Consider the following 22,011-nt stretch of genomic DNA (forward strand, 5'->3'; position numbering starts at 1 on the left):
TATGTAGCCTGTCGTTCAGCTTTGGAGCAGACGCATGATTGGCTTGTGATGTCAGCCTGAGAGGAAAAAAGGTTTCAACCTTTCAGTGTATGGTGGGATGATTTCGCAGCCACTGTGGTGGGGTTGTGACATCAGGCTTTGCTGGGCAATTTCAAAACTAGGTTGAAAGAAAAAAAAACATGTGAACTTATAGCAACCTGCACAAACACACACACACATCACACACATACTAAAATACACTATAATCCCTAACATACATACATACACAAACAGACACTCACACACACACACACTCTCTAACACACACACACAGACACACCCACACAGACACACACACACCCACACACACACACATTTCAAAGCATATTTGTGAAACCCTTCTAAGCACGTGTGTCTTCACTCTTGAGCCAAGCTGAGCCCCGTTGTCATGAAAGTCAAATGGTCGCCAGGCTGCTAAACCACCCATGACTCATACGGGGACGGCCATGTGGAGGTTTCCTAAATGACGAGAGAGAAGGGGGCGGGGAGAGAGAGAGAGAGAGAGAGAGAGAGAGAGAGAGAGAGAGAGAGATGGAGATAGATAGATAGTCTCTTTCGTTTGCCCTGGGGGGATGAATGAGTCACAGAGGTGTGTGGCGCCCCTCCTTACAGAAGAGTTTAAAAGGACTGACTCGCACCCTACCTAAATATTAGCTCTTCGAGCAGCACCCACTCAACACCCTCCTCGGAGACACAAAGGACGCAAAGGACAACTCTACACACAGCCTACAGAGAATCTACAGAGAACCGCTAGAGAACCAGCAAAGGAACATCAGAGAGCAACATGGTGTCAGCAGGACTACAGATAGGCGGCACTGCCCTGGGCATCCTCGGCTGGATCGGCGTGATCATCGTGTGCGCCCTGCCCATGTGGCGCGTGACGGCCTTCATCGGCAGCAACATCGTCACCTCGCAGACCAGCTGGGAGGGCATCTGGATGAGCTGCGTGGTCCAGAGCACGGGCCAGATGCAGTGCAAGGTCTACGACTCCATGCTGGCGTTGACCTCTGACCTCCAGGCGGCCCGCGCCCTCTGCATCATCTCCATCCTCGTGGGCATCGTGGGCATTCTGCTGGCCACGGCCGGCGGCAAGTGCACCAACTGCATCGAGGACGACAGCGTCAAAGCCAAGGTGGGCATCGCGTCGGGCGTGACCTTCATCATCGCCGGCATCCTCTGCCTCATCCCGGTCTGCTGGACGGCCAACACCATCATCCGGGAGTTCTACAACCCCTTGGTGGTGAGCGCGCAGAAGCGGGAGCTGGGCGCCGCCCTCTACATCGGATGGGGCGCCTCCGCGCTGCTCCTCATCGGCGGGGCCCTGCTCTGCGCCAACTGCCCCAAGGAGGACACCTACTCCGCCAAGTACTCCGCCGCCCCACGCTCCAACGCCTCCAAGGACTACGTCTGAGAAAAAACGATTAAAGATTAACGATTTGTCTGGCCTTTGTTCAAAAAACGAGAAAAAAAACACAAACAAAAAACAGTGACTTCTTTTGTTGCCACATTTCAACTGTTGCTGAACAGGCTTAGAGAGGAGAGAATGCGAATCAGGGTGGGGACGGCCATCTTAAGCCAGGGTGGGACCAGCAGTCCTGTGCTGAGGTCTTTACCAGGGTGTGCACTCCCAGACAACAGGGACAATACCTGCCAACCTACTCACCGGAAAGACTGAACCTGGGTGTTCAGCTTTGTTTGTTGTATGCAATTTTACTCGAATGTTACTGTCTCTTTTGAGTTTATTTGTTTATATTTTTTTTGTTGTATATATATTATGCTGTGTATCTTGTACATTTCGGAATGTTTGAAATTTTATATTTTTTAAAAGATAAAAATGTTAAGACATTGTAATAAACATTTGGGGTTTAACATAACTCTTTTCTTCCTTTGTCTTCATTATGCATACTTATAATTGCCCAAGAGAGGTGATCTCTGTAATTCATTATTACAAAGAATAGTTCAAGTGTACAAACAATGGCCTCAAACTCATTTAATAACTCTCTTTGGTAACACTTAATTTGAAGGCATCTGCATAAAAGTGACATGACACTGTCATGCCACATGAATCCTGATTATAACTTGTCATGACAAAAACCGAAAGACACTTGATGACAAAAACATTATGTCATGAATGGTTTAGTGTCATGTCATTCTTATGTACAGTAGATACCTTCAAATAAAGTGTAACCCTCTCTCTTAACCAGATCAAAGACTGGCTGATCAGACACAAGTCATCAAACTAGCTCATTATAGCAGGTAAAACAAATGTTGTAAATGTCTTAAGTAAAGGTTATACAACTGTTGTAGCAGTGTTATCTGACTCATTGGCAAGCAGTTAATTCAGTTGACTTCGTTTTCAAATACCTAAGCCAAGCCCAGTTTCTTTAGAACATGAGGCTTTATGTTGACAAGAGAGGAACATCGGTTTGACCATAGTGGCATGTCACATTCAAATAGCATTCCTGAGCACACAATCATCCTACTGCATTATACCTTACAAGTGGCAAAAACTAACCCATGCTGTGTGTGTGTGTGTGTGTGTGTGTGTGTGTGTGTGTGTGTGTGTGAGACTATAAATGGCAAGTGCTGGCAGCTTGTGGTCTTTAGGTTTCCATTAGGAAACGCTGATCTGTTTGGAAATGTTCGACCCACAGCACCACACCATGTGTGTGTGTGTGTGTGTATCAAATATATCAAAAGGCTACATTAAACAAAGCCTTGAAGCCCTGTCAAGCTACGGTAGCTGTTCGCCTCAGAATCAGCCCCATGCATTTGACATTATCTCACTCTCTCTCCACCTCTGCTATGGATAACTATCTAGATGAAACTCCCAGTGCCAACACCACTAGCAGTAACGCCAGCACCAACACTGTATGGGCCCATAAGGACTAGACAACCCGTCGACAAGTATCATGAAAAATCATATCAACTAAAAATCAGTAGTCATGAAACCTCTAATCACAAACGAGTCAACGGTAAATACACACAGGTAAAGTAGTAGGTTGTCCAATGTCTCCCTCTACTGTGACTTTAGGGCAGTACATATTTTGGGTGAATATATGAAGTGAATAGATCACCCAGTTATACATGTAGTTCAAAGAAAGACGATCAATTGATACATTTATTTTGCATGCCACCATGGAACGATCTTTATGGGATAGCGTGCCTAGTTCTTACATATCAAATTGTGTATTGTCTGTTGTGTATACACACCACACACAGTCCAGCTATTCTTCTTCTCGCAGGTGTAACGATGATCATTACTGTCATGCAAATCAGTCAAAGCAAAGACATTGAGCACCAGAGGAGACCTCATTCATCTCCGTCAATGCTCCTAATGAAATGCACATGGAGATTCATAAGATAAGCGTGCCACTGTTTTCACCAATAATACACTTCTTTCAGGTAAATGGGATTAAGTAAATCATTGTTGAAAGATACAATGAATTATAAAATGAATACGGTACATTTCAATGTTAAGAGACTGCAAGACACTTTGATTGTTCTTTTCAATAGACGCTTTATCTTCAAAAAACGGGGACATAGGTAATTTTTCTGTATTTTACAAAAACGGGGACTGTCCCCTGAAACCGGGGACATCTGGTCACCCTACTATAACATCCAGTTTAAATCATTAAGAATGCTAAACAAACTTAAACAATAACAAATTTAGAAATTACAGGCACAACTCTCAAAAAAATGCTCCTTCATTTTCCACAAAATTGGACTGAAACTGTGGGTTGAATTCTGGTAGACAAGCATGAGTGGGCTTGCTGCTTCAGATGAGGTGGGGAGGCTTCCATGGCAAAGAGGCTAAAAGCCTGGGTGCTAGCATCTGACACTGCTCTGTGTTTTATGCTACACTATCTTGTGGACATACACACTAACAGCAACGGACAGCAGTGGATGCCAGTTGTTATTTTTATACAGCTTTCTACACAGTTCAAGCTCGGATGTGTCCTTGCAGTGTCACAACAAATTGGGGAGTAGGCTACACGGACATCCGTACATGGCCTCAAACTACATGATTGGGTTCAAGGTTTAAGAATGCATCCTGACAGCTTGAACTTTCATATTTTTTTTTTTTTTTCTAATGGACACTGGGGCAGGAGGACTGACTTGGAACAGCAGCCAATTGACATTCCTTTGGAGTCCTTCATTATTCATGCTGATATCTATAAAAGTTCAAGCCCTTTTTGCTTGCATGGACATAATTCATGCTTTCTGTTCTGGTCCACAGCTCTTTCCGACACGTCATACTTTCGGTGACACAGCAAAACAAGTTAAGACAACAAAATGAGCATTCGATGGCACAATCAATAATCAACTTCGCTCAGAAATGGGGGGTGGGTGGGGGGGGGTCTGTTTGTAGGAGAGGGCAGGAGGATAATTTTCATACAATTCCATTGAAGATCGCTTAACACATTTGACCAAAACACAGCATCTACAAGAAGAGCATTATACTAGGTGAGTTTACGGCTGACCTTCATGGATGTGTTGTGTTTCGCCCTCAGTGCTCACAGCCATTGGGGCCACTGTTTGTGTGTAAACATTTCACACCAGTCATAGGGGTGCTGAAGCCACAACGGGGCCCTCTGGTTCACAACATCCAGGCCACTCCCTTCACACTGTGGCTTATAAATACAGAGGGACATCCGGGAGAGAGTATTTTGGGGACTAACTGAGAGGATGTTTCGGCTGCCTTGAAGCCTCAGCCATCTGGGATCTTTAACTGTCTTGGATTTGTATTTGTTTGGTCTGGGTGCGCGGCGGCATCTGTGAGGATGGTTTCCCAGGGGATCCAGATGTTCGGCATCATATCGTCACTGATTGGGTGGCTGGGTGTGATCGTGACCTGCGCCATGCCCCAGTGGAAGGTGTCGGCGTTCATCGGCGCCAACATCGTGACGGCGCAGACCATCTGGGAGGGCATGTGGATGAACTGCGTGGTCCAGAGCACGGGTCAGATGCAGTGCAAGATGTACGACTCGCTGCTGGCCCTCAGCTCCGACCTCCAGGCGGGACGTGCCATGACCATCATCTCCATCCTGGTGGGCGTCTTCGGCATCGTGTTGTCCGTCGCCGGCGGGAAGTGCACCAACTGCATCGACGACCCGGGCTCCAAGGCCAAGGCGTGCATCGCCGCCGGCGTGCTCTTCATCATATCGGGGCTGCTGTGCCTGATCCCCGTGTCCTGGTCGGCCAACTCCATCATCCAGACCTTTTACAATCCTCTGGCCATCGCGGCGCAGCGGAGGGAGATGGGCGCCGCCCTCTACATCGGATGGGCCTCCTCGGGGCTCTTGCTGCTGGGAGGGGGGCTACTGTGCTGGAATTGCCCCCCGAAGCAGGAGTATCGCTACGAGACCAAGTACGCTCCCCCCACCAGGAGCAGCTCCTCTCCCAGGGAGTACGTGTGAGAGGTGTCCAGAGAACAGACTGCTAATACAGACCTCCCAGTGCCCTCCTCACAGCTGTGTGTGGATGTCACCTCTGTGTTCTTATTGTTTTCATTGTTTATTTTTGTAGCACATACATGTAAACAATGTACACAGTGTATCATTTTGTTTTGTTTTGTTTTTTTTTCATTCTAACTTTTAAAAAAAGAGACAAAACCATTATGTTAAATTTTGACTTACAAAAGTATCCTACCAATGAAATGCCAAATTAAAATGTGGAAATAGTTGGCGCTAGGACATATAATTGATACAGTCTACCATAGTACAAGGTCAGAAATATGTGGGTGTAAATATTTAAATTTCAAAACTTGTGCCAGTGGTTGACGAGAAACCATGAAGTCAAATATGCTATTTTTCTATGTTTGTTTTCAGTTGCTGTTTAATGAATGGTACAAGTTGTTTTCACGTACCCATGAATAAAACACGTCACAGCAAGCAGTCAGCCTGTGTTCCTCCTATCTTCTGATCCCTGTAGTGCAGTCAAGATGCTGTCACAGGTCGACTAGGACAAATGTCTCCGTTGGCTTACAGTAATGGAACTGGATAGACCAGTTCCCTCTCCCACTGTGTGTGTGTGTGTGTGTGTGTGTGTGTGTGTGTGTGTGTGTGTGTGTGTGATGTAAATATCAATCCATGAGCAAGGTAACCTCATTCTTCCCTCTATTCTGTCTCTATACTGTATGTTAACATTTGTTCTCTCATGTGTGCTTCGCCTTGCCTGTGAGAATTTCCATTGGACTGACAGCTCCTGGTCCGCAGGTTCACACACACACACACACACACACACACACACACACACACACACACACACATACACACACACACACACACACACACACACACACACACACACACACACACACACACTTAAGCGGATTGTGTCCAGTGGTGGTGGTGGTGGTGTGGGGGTATAGGGTAAATTAACTAGGAGTGTATTAAACTATATATTTCCTCCTATACAAACCCAAAAACATCAACAGCCACTAGTAGCATGGAAAAAAAATAAAAAAAATATATACAAATTACAGAGTTAGGTTGCCTTATATGTAGGGTATATGTTGTTATAGGTTGATGATCATAAACAGAGAGTTATTAAACAAAACATCAGAAAAGCAGTTATGCACACAACACCAATACCCTGCCAATCAATTATAAGCACCAAATGCATTATAATATAGCATGCCACAGGCTATCCAGGCTAAGCATGCTATTAATGCATTTTCTGATTTGACCACTATTGTGTTCCTTTTCCTGCATTTTGAAGAGATTAGTCTTTTCTGGTTTTGCTAATTTTGATGAAAACAATATGTTGTTTGATATCTGTTTCCTGTGCTTGAGTCGAATGAGAGGTCTACATTAAGATCTTTGACACTTTGAACTGGACGTCAGTGAGATGTGGCTGTAGCTGGACAGTGGCCTTTCACATGTGTGGGGTCCACACCATATGCTTTATCTGTGTTAAGGAAGAGGAAGCTGTTTATCATCCATGCTTCCATCCGCCTTTCAAGGGAAGAAAAAAAAGACTATAATTCCCGGACCATGTAACGAAATCATGGACAAAAAAAAACCACAGCATTGAATTATATTGTTGTGATAATCTTTTACTTGGAACCCAGGAAAATGACTAAGAGGAAGAAAAACATGAAAACTCTCCCTGACCTCAGCCAACTTCAGTCTTTCCTCAGAATGTCCCGAGATAGTGACGCTTGAGTTCCATCTGTTCTTTCTCAACCCCTTTTCCAGTTCATTAACTGAGCGACAATTAAGAGCCCGAATCAGAAATTGGCTGGACACCACCACACTTGAGTTGAGCAATCTCCACATTTCTTTGATCACTCGGAGTCTCTGTTTGAAGGGACCCAGCCCCCTCCCTCCATGCTGCAGCCTATAAATACTAGAGGGCATTCAGAGGAAGCTGTGTCGAATACTGGTTTGGAGCTTTTAGTCATCTGGATTCTGGACATTGTCTGGGATGTAGTGGTAAAATAAGAGGTGGGTAAACGATGACTTCTGTGATCTCGGTGAGGTGGACTGCGTCCTGCAGTAGGCTATTGGTTAAAAAAAAAAAAAAAAAAAGGCATTCAGAACGTGTGTGATGATGATGGAGGTTTATTGTCTAATTTTTATATCAATACCAGTGGTATTAAATGGTTCCTAGAGTGTTGATGAGTGCACATATTGTGAATGTGGATAATGCAGTGTGATTTTTGAATGTTAAACGTTGCAGTTGGTGAATAAACTCTTTTGAGAGGTGGATAAACCCTATTTCTGAGATTTCAGAGGTGGATAAACTGTGGATAAACTGTGTTTACTTGCGTTTAGCTGTCACTACATCCCTGGTCATTGTGGATCTTTATTGGGTGGATTGGTTAAAGTTGACACTTGAGGATGGTATTCCAGGGGATCCAGACATTTGGCATCGCCACGGCGCTGATCGGATTGCTCGGCGTGATTGTCACCTTGGCACTGCCCCAATGGAGGGTGTCGGCGCTCGATGAGAACGCCGCCGTCATATCGATGACCTTCTGGGACGGCCTGTGGAAAAGCTGCGTGGTGACAACAATGGGTCTAATGCAGTGCAGTGTCTATGACTGGGTGCTGGTACTGCCTTTTGATGTGCAGGCGGGATTCGCCTTGACCGCCATCTCCAGTCTGGTCGGCGTCTTGGGCACGGTGTTGTCTGTGGCCGGGGGGAGAGGCATCAACTGCATCAAGTACCCACAGTCCAAGGCGTCCAAGGCGTACGTTGTGGCTGGAGTGCTCTTCGTCATGTCGGGGCTTCTGTTCCTGATTCCTGTTTCCTGGTTGGCCTACTCCATGATCGAAAATTTCAACAACCTGTTTGTGCCCCCATCAGCGAAGACAGAGATATTCCTAACCTTGTACGTCGAATTGGCCTCATCAGGGATGCTCGTGGTGGGGGGAGCCCTGCTGTGCTGGGGAAAAATCACCACACGGCCAAGTCCCCCTTGTAAAGACCAAGGATGTGTTTCCCAAAACCCTAGTTGCTAAACTGTTAGCAACTCTGTTGGTTGGCAATGGGAAATTGCATTGCAACCAACAAAGCTGCTAACCTAGTAAGCAACTGTGGTTTTGGGAAGCGCATCCCAGCCTGTCGCCCAGCAAGGATTAGGGTGTGCCATTGTGAGAGTTGAAAGGGAAACTCAAAATGTGTAGATTGCTACCTGTAATACGTAGAGCTCCATGGCGCTCTTCTGGGGGTGGTAGCTAATGTGAAATAGCACACAATGTGATGTCTGTGTGTGAATCTCAATGTTTTTGTCTCTGTTGTTCTCTCTGTTCTTTAAATGAATTAACACCAAGCAGATTCAAAGATAAAATGAAATATTGACAGTGAATATTGCAGTGTTGTGAATGATCAGAGATTCAGACTGAAACTTTGCACTGGACACATTTCAACATCTGTGCCAGTGCCACAAGTTAACATAAATACGCACATGCAAGTTGCGTTTTTATTTTGTAGTCTACATTGTCTTCATGTTAAAGGTTGTTTTCATGTTACCATTAATAAAACGTGTCACATTTAGCCTGTGCTTGTCTGTCATCTTCTGATCACCTATTGGAACAAACAGTTGGTTTAACTGAACAGAGAAGTTCTCTTTGTGTGTGTGTGTGTGTGTGTGTGTGTGTGTGTGTGTGTGAGTGAGTGAATGAGGAGCAGTGCAGTCTGTGACACTCACAGTGGTGTGATTATTTGAAAGCTCCGGCTAGCGTAGCGGTCATATGGGATCGTCAAAGGTTTTTTGTTGTTGTTTGTTTGTTTTTTTCTCCCGACTCACGTCATCTACTTCCTGAATTTTTGGTCAATGATTCCCAGGACACCGTAACATTGGAGCACTTGAAACTTGTTTGGCATGTAGCCCCAGTACACTTTTACGGGAACAATTTTGTTTGGTCCCCGGGGGCCACTCCACCCCCGCGCTAGCCCCCCTGGAACCCAAAAAATGCAGTTTTTCCTAAATAACTACCTGAACCATGGCACCAAGGATAACGGAATGTTTATGGTATGTTGGTCTCAAGAGCCTGCATCAACGTAGCTTATATAGTCATTTGTGATTTGCACCCCCATGGAAAGTGCAATATTATATTGCTTTAATCGCCCCTATTTTCGGATGACATGTTATGAACTGCACCAAATGTGTATGATTAACCTGACATCCACTGGGAGAAGTTTTATAGTATTTCATCCATGGGGGGCTATAAAATAATTGATGTGTACATTTAGTGACTTTACACCCATCGGCCTGCAGATGGTACAATTGAGCGAAGGATTGCTGGTTAAGAATGATACTTGTAACTGTTGTCATTTATTTGCATTTTATTTTGTAATTTTCTATTGGTTTAACTGGCACTATAAAAGGGACTTTTATTTTGAAACCTCTACTGAGCTGCCGTAACGAGAGTTCATGAGTCAGAAGCATGCAGGCACCGTATGTGTTGCTGGCAAGTGTAATAGTTAAATGAACGAGAGTATTACATGTTGAGAAGTAAATTAAGAGATATTGAAGATAGGAAGACTTCAAGATGATTTCCTTTCGTAGCATGCAGCCAACGAGGTAATTTGTCTGTCTGTATTTTACTTTCTTTATGTATTATTTCATGGCTAATAAGCTAACATGAGTTTATGTGTTTAATACTGTGTATTATCAGTTTTCACGGTTTTGACTTGGAGAGAAGACTTCAATAAACCAGTAAAGGAAACCACTTGTGTTTGCCGTGCTTGAGAGGGAGTTACAGTGAAAACTCGGACTGTTCATCGACGCAAGTGGGTGAATCAGCAAGCCGAAGAACTAGCAAGCTAATCTCAACGTGGTGGCTAGCGTTACGGTGTGAACGGTCGTCGAAGGACTGGCAGATGAGTGGAAAGCACGCACTTGCTACACATAGTTTAAACACACATACACGGACTGAAAAGGCAACATTTCAAGGCAAAGCCATAACGAACTTGGACACTAACAAGAGTGGGCTAAGAAGGGCTTTATTAGACGTTGTCATAGATGTTCATGATAAGCTGATTTCATTGTTTTGCTGTGTGTGGTAATTACGACATTTCTGCTTAGCCAAAGGTTTAACTGAAGCTTGCCATTTAGTTAATTGTCATTCAATGCTATATGCTAATTTAAAGTATGTATTTTGGTAATATTAAGTGAAGGCTATTTGCCATATCACATTTGAGTTCTCCAGATCTGTTAGTGAACAGACATTCTAATTTAATACATTTCAAGTTTCTAAGTGCCTTTTGAGGAACAGTGAAGTATTGCTATTGACAATATAGCTTATATTAATTTTAAGTTTAAACGTATACACTTACATTTAAGAGTAATTTATATTTGAGTAAGTGATAGCAGTTGATGCTAAGGTTATTTACCTTTTCTGTTTTTGAAGTTTACATATTTAGTACATTTTCATTTATGTAGTCAGTTTAAGAAAGCTGTCAATTATGGCTGAGTCCAGTGAGTCTATAGCTCAGGGAAGGGACAGTGTTAAGGATGATGCAAATGAAGACTCTTCAGAAGCTCAAGTGGGTGACACTGAAGTCCAGCAAGAGGACGTACAGCATCCAAGACGTGGTGAACGAATCCGCACTCTAACAGAGAAGGGTCAAGAAATGCAAGACAACAAAATTAAAGCACTTCAACAAAGGTTCAACTATATTTACAGCAAATGGAGAACACAAGTTAAATTCTCTAAACAGCCATTATCACAATCATCAGCACCTTTATCAGATACTCTTCTTAATGACATTATTGGTGATGTCAGAGGTCTTTCTGCAGATGTCCAGCGAGTATATGAAGAACTGCGTAGTCTTTCAACTCCAGACCAAGACACACGCAGAAGAGTGGATCTGTGTGTAGAGATTTCAAACTTTATTGTTTCTAGAGCCTCAAGTCGTCTGAGTGGAAAGATTCCAGTAGAAGAACAGCATGATTGGCCTGAAGCAGGTTCTCTTTGGAACTCAAAGAAAAGTGAAGTTGGTTCGGTCTCCTCGATCTTGAAAGCTGCATCGGAGCAATCAAGCAAGTCCTCTGTGAAACGGCAAGAAGCTGCTGCTGACGCTGCTGCAAGCCAAGCTGTTCTGAAAGTGTTGCAAGAACAAGAAAGAGAGCAATTGGAAATACAGCGCCTAGAAGCGGAAGCTAAAAGGAAGATAGCTGCTCAAGAGGCAGCAGTTGTAAAGCGCCGTTTAGAACAAGAAGCAGAAGAGGTGAAGAGAAGAATAAAGAAAGAGGAGGAGGAAGCTGAAATGAAAGCTCAACTAGAGGAAGAACACGCCGTTCTTCAAAGGACTCTGGAGGAAAAACGAAGAAAGATAAAGCATTTGGAAGCGGTGAAGGAGCTCAATGCAGCGCAGGCAAGAATGCAGGTGTATGATCAGGGGTTGGCCATAAAGGAAGAGCCTAAAGACCTACTAAGTCATGACACGGTAGCAGGAAACCAGCTGCTTGGCCCCATAAGCCGTCTGCCCTCGGTTTTATCTCCTGTCCCACAAGTTGTGACCACCTCATCACATGAAAGTACAGCAGAGCTTGTCAAGTTACTGGCAGATGCTTTGAGTGCCAACAGAATCCCAGTTCCTGAGCCTTCAATATTCAGTGGGGATCCATTGAAGTACAGCGACTGGAAACTCTCATTTGAAACGCTCATTGACCAAAAAAATATTCAAGACAAAGAGAAGATATACTATCTGCGTAAATACGTAAGTGGACAAGCTAAGACTGCGCTTGATGGCTATTTCCTACTTGGAACCGAATCAGCATATGTTGCTGCATGGAAGATTTTGGAAGAGAGATATGGAAACCCATTTACAATTTCAAAGGCATACAGAGACAAACTCCAAGCGTGGCCCAAGATGGGATCTAAAGACAGCTTCGAGCTCAGAGAGTTCGTCGATTTTCTCCGTAGTTGTGAGGCTGCTATGGTCCACATCAAGGCATTGCAGATCTTGAATGACTGTAATGAAAACAGAAAGATTCTTTCAAAGTTACCAGATTGGCTAACTGCGAGATGGAACAGGAAAGTCATTGAAGCAGAAGAACAGACCGGCCAGTTCCCCTCCTTCAGCCAGTTTGTGAAATTCTTGACAAAAGAAGCGAAAATTGCTTGCAATCCAGTTACATCATTGCAGTCACTAAAGCAAGGTGAAACTGACAAACCAAAGTACCAAAAACATCAGAATGTTAAAGCAAAGACACTGACCACAAGTTCTAATGAAGAGAGAGAGACTGTCAAAACATGCATTTTCTGTAAGAAGACTGGACATGCTTTGCACAAGTGCAGGAAGTTTGTGGAGAATTCAGTCACAGACAGAGTGAAATTTGTTCAAGCTGAAAAGCTATGCTTTGGTTGCCTTAAGTCTGGCCACCTCTCAAAGAGATGCAACAATAGGAGTGTTTGTGACACATGCCACAAGCGACATCCTACTTGTTTGCATGAAGATAGAGATAAGGAAGAACAAAAACTACCAAGATCCAAACAAAACCAAAGTCAAGAGAAGTCAAGTACAAGTCAAGAAAAGAACAAAGAAAAACCTCAAGCAACACAACATAAAGAAATCGTCACAGTTGCCACTTCAAATCGAGTAATCCTTGATGAAGTTAATACACAGACCTCTGCAATAATTCCTGTTTGGCTTTCATCTGCAACTCAGCCAGCGCAAGAAGTCCTTGTATATGCTCTCTTGAATTCTCAAAGTGACACAACATTTGTTCTAAGTGAAGTAGTTGAAGCTTTGGAGGCCAACAAAGAGCATGTCAAGTTGAAACTCTCTACTATGACCTCAAGAACTACAGTAGTGAGCTCTCAAAGAGTGAACAACTTACAAGTCCGTGGCTTTTACTCTGGTAAGAAGATCTCTTTACCACCAACCTACACTCGTGAATTTATTCCCGCCAACAGAACTCGCATACCAACTGATGACACTGCAAAGGCTTGGTCCCATCTAGAGCACCTCCAAGAAAATATAGCACCTTTGCAAGATTGTCAAGTAGGACTGCTCATTGGTTACAACTGCTCTCAAGCCCTATTGCCACGAGAAGTTGTGTCAGGCAAAGAAAATCAGCCCTATGCACAGCGGACTGATCTTGGATGGAGTATTGTCGGCCATGGGAATCCTTGTGTAGACTATGGAGATGCTTTCGGAATCAGCCATCGTATAGTAGTGAGACAAGTGACACCAGGTGTTGAGCCCTCTTTCAATCTCAAAACAGAAGTGCACTATGTGAACAGATCCAAAGTCAAAGAAATTACCCCTTTAGACATCCTAAAGGTCCTTGAATCAGACTTCTCAGAAAGAGCTGGAGAAGAGGATCCTGTGTCTCAAGATGACCTCAAGTTCCTGTCAAAGATGAGAGAAGGCATAACCCAAAAGGACAATGGTCATTTCGAAATGCCATTGCCGTTCAAAGAGGAAAGACCAAAACTTCCGAACAATAGGATATGCGCAATACATCGCCTTAACTGTCTTGAAAAGAGGCTAAAGAAGAACGAAACATACTACAAGGACTATGTCAACTTTATGGATGACATCATTTCACGTGGTGATGCAGAGAAGGTCCCCGTGGAAGAGCTTGACAACAGTCCGGCATGGTATATTCCACACCATGGAGTTTATCATCCACAAAAACCCGGAAAGATACGTGTGGTGTTTGACTGTTCTGCCAAGTTTCAAGAAACATCTCTTAATGACTATCTGCTCACTGGACCTGACCTGACAAATACATTGGTGGGTGTCCTGTGCAGATTCAGAAAGGGCTCTATTGCAGTGATGTGTGACATCGAAAGGATGTTTCATCAGTTTCATGTGAAAAGAGAAGACCAAGATTATCTACGATTCCTTTGGTGGGAGAATGGGAATCTGGAAACTACACCATCAATCTACAGAATGAAGGTCCACCTGTTTGGAGCGTCTTCGTCTCCTGGTTGCGCCAACTTCGGCCTGAAACATCTGGCGGCACAAGGGCAAGATCAATACAGCGAAGATACGATACGCTTCATTCAAAGGAATTTCTATGTAGATGATGGTCTGGCAAGTGTCCAAACAGAGAAGGAAGCCATCCAGCTTGTCAAAGAATCAAGAGAACTTTGTTGCACTGGCAAGTTAAAACTCCACAAGTTTGTTTCCAATAACAGCAATGTGATGGCATCCATCCCAGAAGAGGAACGTGCCACTATCAAAGAACAAGATATGGCCTTAAGCCTACCACATATGGAGAGGGTGCTTGGAGTAGAGTGGTGCATCACTTCTGATTCATTCAAGTTTAGAGTTCAAGTCAAGTCCAACCCACTATCAAGAAGAGGTGTGCTCTCTACTGTAGCCTCGATGTACGATCCATTAGGATTTATGGCGCCTTTCGTCCTTCTAGGGAAACAAATACTCCAACAAATGTGCAAAGAGAAGATTGGCTGGGATGAGGAACTTCCGGAAAACTTAAGACCTCAGTGGGAGTCCTGGATCAGAGACCTACCCAATCTAGCTGAAATAGAGATTCAAAGATGCTACTTACCTTCAAGTTTCGGCAATGTCAAAGGGTATGAGCTTCACCATTTCTCCGATGCAAGCGTTTCTGGATATGGTGAATGCACTTACCTGCGAGCCGTTAGTGAATCCAATGAAGTTCATTGTTGTCTAGTAATGGGAAAGGCAAGAGTTTCGCCGACCAAAGTTACAACAATACCAAGACTGGAACTTTCAGCGGCGGTAGTTGCAGTCAGAACCAGTGACATGCTCCATAATGAACTGGAAATCCAAGACCTCCAAGAATACTTTTGGACAGATTCCACAGTCGTTCTTGGCTACATAAATAACGACGCCAAGAGATTTCAAGTGTTTGTAGCTAACCGGATACAGAGAATCAAGTCAAGCACAAAGCCTGAACAATGGGCCTATGTTGCATCCGAAGACAACCCGGCAGACCATGCCTCTCGGGGGTTAACTGCAAAGCAACTCAAGACTTCCAATTGGTTCTCCGGACCGAAGTTTCTTTGGCAAAAGGAACTACCTGACAGAGAGTGCAAGGTGGGAGAAGTTAAGGAAGATGATCCTGAACTCCGCAAGGCTGTTGTGTTCAACACTAAGGCAAAGGAGGACAGATCATTAGTCGACCGCCTTGAAAAGTTCTCTGATTGGTCAAGGGTAGTACAAGCAGTCGCCAGATTGAAACGACGAGTCAATGAACACAAAGGTGTAAAGCAAAGAACCAACGAAAGCACAAGTTTAGAAGAGAGGAAAGAAGCAGAGATTGCTATTACTAAACTAGTTCAAGAAGAAGTGTTCTCAGATGAGATAACGAGTTTGAAAACAAGGAAGGTTGTTGCCAAGACAAAACATAGCACTCTGTATAAGTTAAGTCCAATTTTGGATGAAGAGGGTATCTTAAGAGTGGGAGGACGCCTAAGTCAAGCCTCGTTACACCCACATGTTAAGCATCCAGCGATACTACCCAAAAACAGTCACATATCGGACTTGCTTATCAAGCACTTTCATGAAAAGGTTCATCACCAGGGACGTGGAATGACGGTGAACGAACTGCGAGCTAATGGATGGTGGATCCTTGGATGCAGCAGCGCAGTATCGTCGCACATTTTCAAATGTGTCAAGTGTCGAAAGTACAGAAGACGTACTGAAGAACAAAAAATGGGTGACTTACCTCAAGATAGAATGGAAACGACTCCGCCATTCACCTACGCCGGCATAGACTGTTTTGGTCCGATCTATGTTAAAGATGGAAGAAAAGATGTTAAAAGATATGGTCTCTTACTTACCTGTCTATGTTCAAGAGCCATACATATAGAAATGCTTGATGACATGACGACTGATGCATTTATCAATGCCTTGAGAGCGTTCATTGCTATAAGAGGGAACGTTCGTCAGCTACGAAGTGACCAAGGCACCAATTTCATTGGTGCAAGGAGAGAGTTTGCAGAACTTATGAAGGGAATGGACGAAGATCGAGTGAAAGCTTTAGGATGTGAATTTCTAATGAATCCTCCAGCGGCAAGTCATATGGGCGGCATCTGGGAGAGACAAATTAGAACTGTAAGGAGTGTTCTTACTGCTATTCTCGACCAATCAGCACAAAGACTAGACAGCTCCTCATTAAGAACATTCTTATATGAGGTGATGGCAATCGTTAATAGCAGACCACTTACTGCTGAACACTTGAATGACCCATCTGCACCTGAACCTTTGACTCCAAACCACATCCTCACCATGAAGTCAACCATCATTCTTCCTCCACCCGGACAGTTTGTGAGAGAAGATTTGTATCTTCAAAAAAGGTGGCGTCGAGTTCAATATTTGGCCAACGAATTTTGGATTCGATGGAAAAAGGAATACCTATTGAGTTTACAACCAAGACAAAAGTGGCAAAAGAATAGAAGAAATCTGAAAGTGAATGACATTGTGCTTTTACAAGATGATCAGGCACCACGCAGTGAATGGAAGCTGGCCAGAATAACAGATGTTTATCCAGGGTCAGATGATAGGGTGAGAAAGGTCAGATTGTTGGTTAGTGACACCACATTTGATGATAAGGGTAAATCCACAACAAAGACAGTTTTTCTTGAAAGACCTGTACATAAGCTTGTTACTTTGCTTGAAGCAGAATAAGATGTTTAATGTTAAGCCTAATATTCCATTATAATGATAATGTAATAGGAAATGTTCAATTGAATGTTTGAAGAGTTCATTGCAACAACTGTTGTGTGTAGAGAAATCCCACATTTAAGATTGGTGTGATTTGGTGGGAGTGTAACTGTTGTCATTTATTTGCATTTTATTTTGTAATTTTCTATTGGTTTAACTGGCACTATAAAAGGGACTTTTATTTTGAAACCTCTACTGAGCTGCCGTAAAGAGAGTTCATGAGTCTGAAGCATGCAGGCACCGTATGTGTTGCTGGCAAGTGTAATAGTTAAACGAACGAGAGTATTACATGTTGAGAAGTAAATTAAGAGATATTGAAGATAGGAAGACTTCAAGATGATTTCCTTTCGTAGCATGCAGCCAACGAGGTAATTTGTCTGTCTGTATTTTACTTTCTTTATGTATTATTTCATGGCTAATAAGCTAACATGAGTTTATGTGTTTAATACTGTGTATTATCAGTTTTCACGGTTTTGACTTGGAGAGAAGACTTCAATAAACCAGTAAAGGAAACCACTTGTGTTTGCCGTGCTTGAGAGGGAGTTACAATACTGTCACACTCACACGCACACACACACACACACACACACACACACACACACACACACACACACGCTCTCATACACAAAAGCAAACACACAACACGCACACACATATTCATTTATATACACATGAGTTGCAAGAGTAGGAGATATATGCATATAAATTGCACAAATAGGAGACACAGAAAAGTTGACAAGTGTAATTCATTTTTGCTTTGTGGAGAGAATATGCAGAACTGAGCAGTGGTCATATTGAGAAGTGAAATCTGTTTGGGTTGTGGGGAGCAGCTCACCTCATTACAGTTAGGTGAGACTATGGCAGGTGCGGGCAGCCAGCAGTCTAAGTTTCCATTCACACAGGAAATGTTGATCTGTTTAGAAATGTTCCCATTCGCAGCACCACACCACAAGGTACCTCAGGTACAAATTAGGTCACCGTGTCTCACACACGGGAGGCACTAAATATGTATCCACCCACTGTGCATGTATTTCATTTGACTATCCGAAATGGTGAATATAACTTTCTCAATCGTTCATGTCTATTCAACAATGAGCAACTAGTAATTGTACACCTGCAGGTGAAGTCTATTCTAGCCTGCCTGACTCTCACAGGTAACTTAAGCATGAAAGAATTCACTCACACAAGTATGTAAAAGTTGTTATGTTTCGGTTTTGTGTCTAAGTGCTGACAGATGGGGACTGTCCAATTGTGCTTGTGAGTCACAGCGCTTGTCATGAATGTACTCATGAATGAAGTCACGCAAACAGTAGGATATTGCAAAATTGCCGTACAGCCATCTGTGATTCTCCAGGACGTTAGCGAGCAAGTTGCAAGGCTGGTTATTTGTAGCCGGCTACGCTATATGGGATGCAGAAGGTGCCCTATAGGGTACAGAGTCGCCCTATCACATGTCAGTTGACCATTGAAATGACTTTATTTCTTATTGGTGACTGGATTTCTTAGTGAGTGGTGACTGTGCATGATCAATTCTATACAACCCATTGGCAAACCCATTTACACATACTGTAGGTGAGGCCTCTTTAGGAGGATGAGCTCACAGGTGGAGAGATGGTTCATCTGGAGGCCTGCAGGCTCTAGAGGGCTTTATGATCCTGAAACCTTTTAGCCTGTTGAAACACACACACACACACACACCCACACCCACCCACACACACACACACACACACACACACACATTAATTGTGTCAATAATCCCTCCCCATGTTTCTGTGGTCTAATTGTGGTTGTGGTCTTATCCAGGTTTCAGTTTCACACAACTGATGTGTCCAGTTTTAGTTCTTCAGACAGGTCACAGACGCTGAGCAACAAAATACAACTAAAAAGAACAACTAAAAGGAAGTAAATAAACAAAAACACACCTATTGGATCCAATTCCAAAGACCAAAGTTGAGGGTGTGGTGAATGAATCCTGATTATTGTGTGACTGTTTTTTTAAATTAGGGCCTACTATTTTCTTAGTAATTAAAAAAAATACTAATTACAAGTAAATTACTAATTACTTGTATTTTAATGATGCACATTTTTCACATCAGTATTTTGCATTTTATTTTGATTCATTTTATGTGCCAGTATTTGTAGTTTGTAACAGAATAGTTTCTTGATGTATTTGTGCCCACCTCTGCACACACACACCCACACACACATTAATTGTGTCACTAATCCTCCCCATGTGTCTGTGGTCTAATTGTGGTTGTGGTCTTATCCAGGTTTCAGTTTCACACAACTGATGTGTCCAGTTTTAGTTCTTCAGGCAGGTCACACTGACCAACAACATACAACTAAAAAGAACAACTAAAAGGAAATGACTGAACAAAAACACTACCTCTCCTGCATCCAAATCTGAAGACCAAAGTTATGAGGATGTGGTGATGGAATCCTCATGTGACAACACTCATCTAGCAGCCTACCAGCAGCATCTCATTGGTCTTTCGAGGTGACGCCTGTGAAGTTTCACTGAGATAAAGTTTGTTGTGTGCACGTGTGGTTCCTGGGAGAGCCATTATGTGGCCATGGTCTTCACTGAAAGAAGATGATTCCCCTGGACAGTAATACATGTTGGCAGAAAATGCTGTGTGTGTGTGTGTGTTTGTGTGAGGGAGTGGAGGGTAGGGGGGTTGAGAGGGGGTTGCTTGTTGTTGTTGTTTGTTTTTTTGACCGGATGCTCGTTCGCACCTCCTCCCCCGGGTAGTGAGTGGCTTTCAGGAATCCAGTCGGGCTGGAACGCTGCTCCTCCTCCCTTTGGTCCATCCCTGCGTCGGCCGGTCTAACCGGTGTGTTCTTCCTGTATCTCGCTCAGAACCGTCGCCCCACTCCGCACGGGTAGTAGCAAATCTCCGCGTCTCTCTCTCTCTCTCTCGCTCTCCCTCCCTCCCTCTCTCTTTCTCTGTCTGTCTGTGAGCCCCGTCTCGACCCCACCACCACTACTGCCGCCACCGCTGCCATCTCCGCCATGGGCCGCATCGCCAAGGAGATCTCCGGGCAGATTCTGTGCTTCGTGGGCTTCGTGGGCGTCTGCCTGACCACGGGACTGCCCATGTGGCGCGTCACGTCCTTCATCGGCGCCAACATCGTGACGGGCCAGACGGTCTGGGACGGCCTGTGGATGCGCTGCGTGATGCAGGCCACGGGCCAGATGCAGTGCAGCATCCAGGACTCCATCATGCGGCTGACGCAGGACCTGCAGGCCGCGCGCGCCCTGGTCATCATCGCCGTGGTCATCGGCTTCGTGGGCATGATGCTGACCTTCATCGGCGGCCGCTGCTCCAGCTGCCTGAAGAACGAGTCCAGCATGTCCAAGGTGGTCATCAGCGGCGGCGTGCTCTGCATCGTGGCCGGCGTCGTCTGCCTGATCCCCGTCTGCTGGTCGGCCGCCGTCACCATCCAGGACTTCACGAGCGCGCTGACCACCGAGACCCAGAAGCGGGAGATCGGGGCGTCCATCTACATCGGCTGGGCCTCCGCGGGGCTCCTCATCCTGGGGGGCGCTCTGCTGAGCAGCTCCTGCCCCGACGACGAGCGCAAATACCGCCAGCCCATGTACCCCTACGTGCAGCCGGGCGTCTACGGCCCCGGCACGTACATGGCGCCCTCCAAGACCTACGCGCCCAGCATGACGTACGCCGGCCCAGGGTCGTACATGCCCAACAAGCCCTACGCCGCACCATCGTACGCGGCGCCCGGCCGGTATCTATAACAAGGTGGACTATATTATGAAGCTGACGGGACTTGTCTGTGGGGGTTTGCTGATCAACTGTGAATCAGCGAGTTTTTTTTAGCTGCTCTGGAGAGCATTCCTGAGAGAGTGTTTACTCTTTACTCTTTCTGAAGTGTGTTGTTTGTTTATCTGCTGAGAAGTTTTAGCATGTTGATGTAATGAAGAAAAACAAAATGGCGTGTTGAAATGGTGTAGAAGAACCTCAAATGTTGTGATGTTGTCAGGTTTACACAGAGAGAAGGCTTCACACAGAGACCAAAGATATACACACTGTCATACAAAAGAAGTTTGCACAAATTGATACTCTTGTTGAAGTGACATTTTCATGACAAATGTAAATAGAAAATTGTAAAAAGAAATGCTGAATTGCTCTTGATGTTCGTGTCTGAAGTGTGATCTGTATTATTATGAAAATACTTTGACAATAAATCATATTTTATAAGATTTTCATGGTTCATATATGTTTCGAAACAAAGAAATTCACTAACACAACATTGAGTTGCGATTAAGTGAGTGACATAGTGTCAAATTGAATATTTCAGAATCAGAATGAACCAACTTTATTTGCCAAATGTTGCTTGACATTTCACTGAGGTCATCAAAAATCCTAAATGAGCACTAGTTGTGGGATCATTCCATGATGATTTTACAACAAAGTGACAAAACAAAGGTAGAAGAACATGGGATATGACCCACATCACAGTTGCAGTAATGATGAAATCTTGGAAAGCTGATGCAAAGAAGTGGCAATATGGGACATCATGATGATGTAAAGACAAAGGAAGTGAAAGTAATCTATGAGATAAATTGTCCAGATGCCAAAGATGTCCAACAGTGACCAAGCAAAACAGTATCGACTGTGGAGCAATTTCCTGTGCTGACACTCGTCTTAGCCACCTGACCAGCCTGCCAGACAAGTCCCTCTCGGTTGAACTCTGGCCAGCTCTCACCCTTCCTATTTGACTTCAAATGCTACTTCACAGATGCGCATCTCGGCCGAAACTGGTCCTGGCATCGACGTGACGAAGCTCTGAGGAATCTGGTCCAGCTGGAAGTCCCCCCCCATTCCT

At 44.2% G+C, this 22,011-nt stretch overlaps 2 protein-coding genes across 2 annotated transcripts; both read left to right on the top strand.

The window, feature by feature from the left end:
* Positions 1-677: 677 nt before the first annotated feature.
* Positions 678-5,940, top strand: LOC134099096 (claudin-4-like). The gene is made up of 2 exons (XM_062551820.1): positions 678-1,429; positions 5,019-5,940. Exons 1-2 carry the CDS (start codon positions 824-826, stop codon positions 5,457-5,459), a joined length of 1,047 nt encoding a protein of 348 aa, XP_062407804.1. The 5' UTR covers positions 678-823; the 3' UTR covers positions 5,460-5,940.
* Positions 5,941-7,871: 1,931 nt separating this feature from the next.
* LOC134100271 (claudin-like protein ZF-A89) lies at positions 7,872-21,385 on the top strand. Its single transcript, XM_062553389.1, has 2 exons — positions 7,872-8,371; positions 20,173-21,385. The coding sequence occupies exons 1-2, from the start codon at positions 7,887-7,889 to the stop codon at positions 20,918-20,920; spliced, it is 1,233 nt and encodes a 410-aa protein (XP_062409373.1). The 5' UTR covers positions 7,872-7,886; the 3' UTR covers positions 20,921-21,385.
* Positions 21,386-22,011: the final 626 nt, after the last annotated feature.

Source organism: Sardina pilchardus, chromosome 13 (genome assembly GCF_963854185.1).
Source record: "Sardina pilchardus chromosome 13, fSarPil1.1, whole genome shotgun sequence".
NCBI classification, from domain to species: Eukaryota; Metazoa; Chordata; class Actinopteri; order Clupeiformes; family Clupeidae; genus Sardina; species Sardina pilchardus.